At 47.2% G+C, this 3,568-nt stretch overlaps 1 protein-coding gene across 1 annotated transcript in view; it reads left to right on the top strand.

Annotated features, from left to right (window-relative positions):
* Window positions 1–307: 307 nt before the first annotated feature.
* irx1b (iroquois homeobox 1b) overlaps window positions 308–3,568 on the top strand; it is a 3,393-nt gene continuing 132 nt past the window's right edge. The window contains exons 1-5 of the mRNA XM_056583133.1: window positions 308–742; window positions 1,538–1,780; window positions 1,875–2,637; window positions 2,834–2,894; window positions 3,428–3,568. The exon at window positions 3,428–3,568 is cut by the window's right edge and continues 132 nt beyond it. Coding sequence (XP_056439108.1) covers window positions 506–742; window positions 1,538–1,780; window positions 1,875–2,637; window positions 2,834–2,894; window positions 3,428–3,476 — 1,353 coding nt within the window. The 5' untranslated portion in view covers window positions 308–505 and the 3' untranslated portion in view covers window positions 3,477–3,568. The remainder of the gene's footprint in view (window positions 743–1,537; window positions 1,781–1,874; window positions 2,638–2,833; window positions 2,895–3,427) is intronic.

Raw genomic sequence — 3,568 nt, 5'->3', positions numbered from 1 at the left:
TACACACACACCACACACACACACACACACACACACACACACACACACACACACACACACACACACACACACACACACACACACACACACACACACACACAGAGAGACACGCACACAAGCGCACACGCACAAACGCAGCCACAAAAACACTGGCACAAATATACACGCAAACGCACACACATCCATATCCACTAACTCACACGACCTAACCAATGCACTAATCGCCTGCCCCGGGCATAGGAGGAGCTTGGTGTTTAAGTAGCCTGCCAATCATACAGTGAGCTCCACAGTGAGAGGGTGTCCTGCGGCTACAGCGAGGCATCACTGTGTACTCAAGTGCCAAACTCGTCGGAAGCTAAGGACTACGCGTCGAGAAAGTGGAGTTGACAGACTGGCTGTCGTGATTTAGAAACCCTCTTCGTCTTTCTGGGAATTTTTGTTTGGTTTCTTCCCGTGTTCCCCCTTGTGATTTTTAGGCGAGGAGATTTATTGCGAGCCTGTGGAGATGTCCTTTCCTCAGCTGGGGTTCACGCAGTTTCTAAACCCACCGCACGAGGTGTACGCGGGCGAGCGGCCGGGCTCCGCGCGGGAAGGAGGCGCGGACAGCGGGGTGAGCCCCTCAGCCTGCACCGCCGCGGCGGTGAGCTCCATGCTCGGGATGTACGGGAACCCGTGGGCCCACAACTACAGCGCGTTTCTGCCGTACGGCGGAGCCACAGACCTCGCCCTCATATCACAGATGGTGAGACACAAGCTTTAAAAAGTTCATATTTGTTGTTTGCATGAAGATGATTTTGTAGTATTGTTCTGAGATATAAATAAATTATGGTTATTTGATGTGATTTAAAGAATGCATTTTCCCTTCTTCATTTGATTAAAAAATGTATAGCCTTTCATACCACGCGATACTATTAGGCCTATTTATATTATTCCTAAATGAGCCTTTACCCGATAGGTAAAGACTACATGTTTAACAACATTTACATTTAGGCTATTTAGCAGACGCTTTTATCCAAAGCGACTTACAATTAGTAGCCTACATTTGTCAAAAGAAAGAGAAGCAATATATATATATTTAACAACTTGGTTATAACTTTCCAAATTATAATAGGTATAAACTTAATGAATGAATTAATATATAATTACAAATACGCAGAAGTAATTCCACTATACCCTCAAACACCCCTATTGTGTAACTTCATAAATAACAAGAAAATAACAAAAATATATGAATAAAAAAATGTTTGAAATGGAGACAATATTTCCTCTCGTTTTGTGAAAGAAGAGAAATGTTAAGTTATTAAAATATCTAGAAAAGTATGATTTAATTAGGATTTACCGATGGGTGGCTTTGGGAAAACTTATAGCTCTTCCAAATATTTTATTTGGAAATTCTGATATTTCGTGTTTTTAAACTCATTACTCAATCATCAAATGTACTCCTACAATTGACTTTACTTGGCAATTAAAAAAGTGCGACATATTGAGAAAGCCTGGTGTCATCCTGCCCTTAAACTCATCCTCCCCTTTAACCCAGGGCCCCCAGTTCGACCTGAAGGAGAGTCCCGGAGCCCGGCCGGCCGCCCTGCCGGTCCACGCCGCCCAGGGCTTCTACCCATACGGCCAGTACCCTTACGGAGACCCGTCCAGGGCCAAAGCAGCCACCCGGGAGACCACCAGCACGCTGAAGGCCTGGCTGCAGGAGCACCAGAAGAACCCCTACCCCACCAAGGGGGAGAAGATCATGTTGGCCATCATCACCAAGATGACCCTGACGCAGGTGGGCCTCATCACGCAGCAGCTCACTTGTGATATGAAAGATCGATATTAAATGATCATCCTTTAACGTAGTGTGTTATTAATTATTCGTGCAGGTGTCCACGTGGTTCGCCAACGCGCGCCGGCGGTTGAAGAAGGAGAACAAGGTGACGTGGGGGCGCAGCGCCGAGGACCGCGACGGACGGATCTTCAGCAGCGACAACGAGGAGGACACCGCGAAGAACGGCAGCGACGACGAGGACGAGGAGGAGGAGATCGACCTAGAAACGATCGATATCGAGAGGCCAGAGGAGGGCCGCGGGGATTTGGGGTGCGAGAAGGATGAAGCGGGAGCGAGAGAGGGCTCTGAGTTGAAGACTTCGGAGGCCAGCAGCAGGGGGCTCTCAGAGGACGGCCTGAGAGCAGCGGAGCGGCCTGTCGCTCTCATTAAGGCGCCTGGAGGAAAAATAGCGATGGATAATTCCCCGATTAGACAGGAGTGTCAGAGAGCACCGCAGAGCAAACCTAAGATCTGGTCTTTGGCAGAGATCGCCACGAGCCCCGATAACGCCCAGCACAAACTTTCTTCCCTACCACAATATACGCAACACCCCGCGTTATCGTCCGCGGGCCATCCGGCCTTAATGCCGGGACATGGGATATACACGTGTCAGATCGGAAAGCTGCACAACTGGACCAACGCAGCTTTCCTGAACGCCACGTCTCTTGTAAACATGAAGCTCCTTGGGGTGGGTCCGAAGGGCCAATTACCTCTCCAGGCGCGTCATGACGCGCGGCTGGGGAATGTGTCCGGCGCCTCGGGGACCGAGGACGACAGCGAGGGGGAGTCCTCAGACGGGTTCAGTCCAAAACACGACGGTAAGAGACACCTTGCCGAGGCCCTAACAAAGTTTACTCCAAAGATTGGTTCTTTTATTTGACCTTATGCCTTTATATTATGTTAAATGTATGTTAAATTGATCCATGAATAGATGTTCAACATCATTTTAAATGTAACAAGCCATCGATTAAAGAACAACATATTTATAGGTCCTGTCCTTTTCTGTTTCTATAGGGGAGGAGAGCGATCACAGACCTAACTCTCCTAAATCTTCTTTTCAGCTGATCACTGACAGGTAATGATGCGTTTACACATGGCTTGACATTTTAACGTTAGCACCACATTTTTATCACCCCGCTGCTAAATAACGCTCTAGGCGGAGGTAAACACTGTCACACCTGAGCGCATGTCGGCGATTTCTTTGCTCATAAATCATTTGAAGACTAAAGTGATTGAATAAGCACTTTGCCGCCTCACGGGGCACCGTGTAATATGGGGGATGCGACCCACAGTTATCAACAATCCACAATGTATCCCACCCCAACCCACACACACACACACACACACACACACACACACACACACACACACACACACACACACACACACACACACACACACACACACACACACACACACACACACACACACACACACACACACACACCACCACGCACGTCCTCACATCGGAGGATTCACAGACGTCAGGTGGACACACATTACTAGATTACGATATTATTTGATTGAATAGGCTACCGTTTTCTTTATTATGTTTATTTGATCTCTGACCAATTTAGTCCTATTTTTCTGTTTCTCTCAAACCTATAGATCACATCACGGAAAAGCAGCACAACGAATTCTGACAACGACATTATGAGGAGAAGGCAAATGAAAATGTTACAGAATAATTATATTAAATGAAGAACATTTTAGTAAGGGTAATATTTTTGACAAGGAAATCTGTCGTCA

Source organism: Gadus chalcogrammus, chromosome 22 (assembly GCF_026213295.1).
Source record: "Gadus chalcogrammus isolate NIFS_2021 chromosome 22, NIFS_Gcha_1.0, whole genome shotgun sequence".
Classification (NCBI taxonomy): domain Eukaryota; kingdom Metazoa; phylum Chordata; class Actinopteri; order Gadiformes; family Gadidae; genus Gadus; species Gadus chalcogrammus.
The sequence above is the reverse complement of the archived record's forward strand: the minus strand, read 5'-3'. Positions and strand labels throughout refer to the sequence as shown.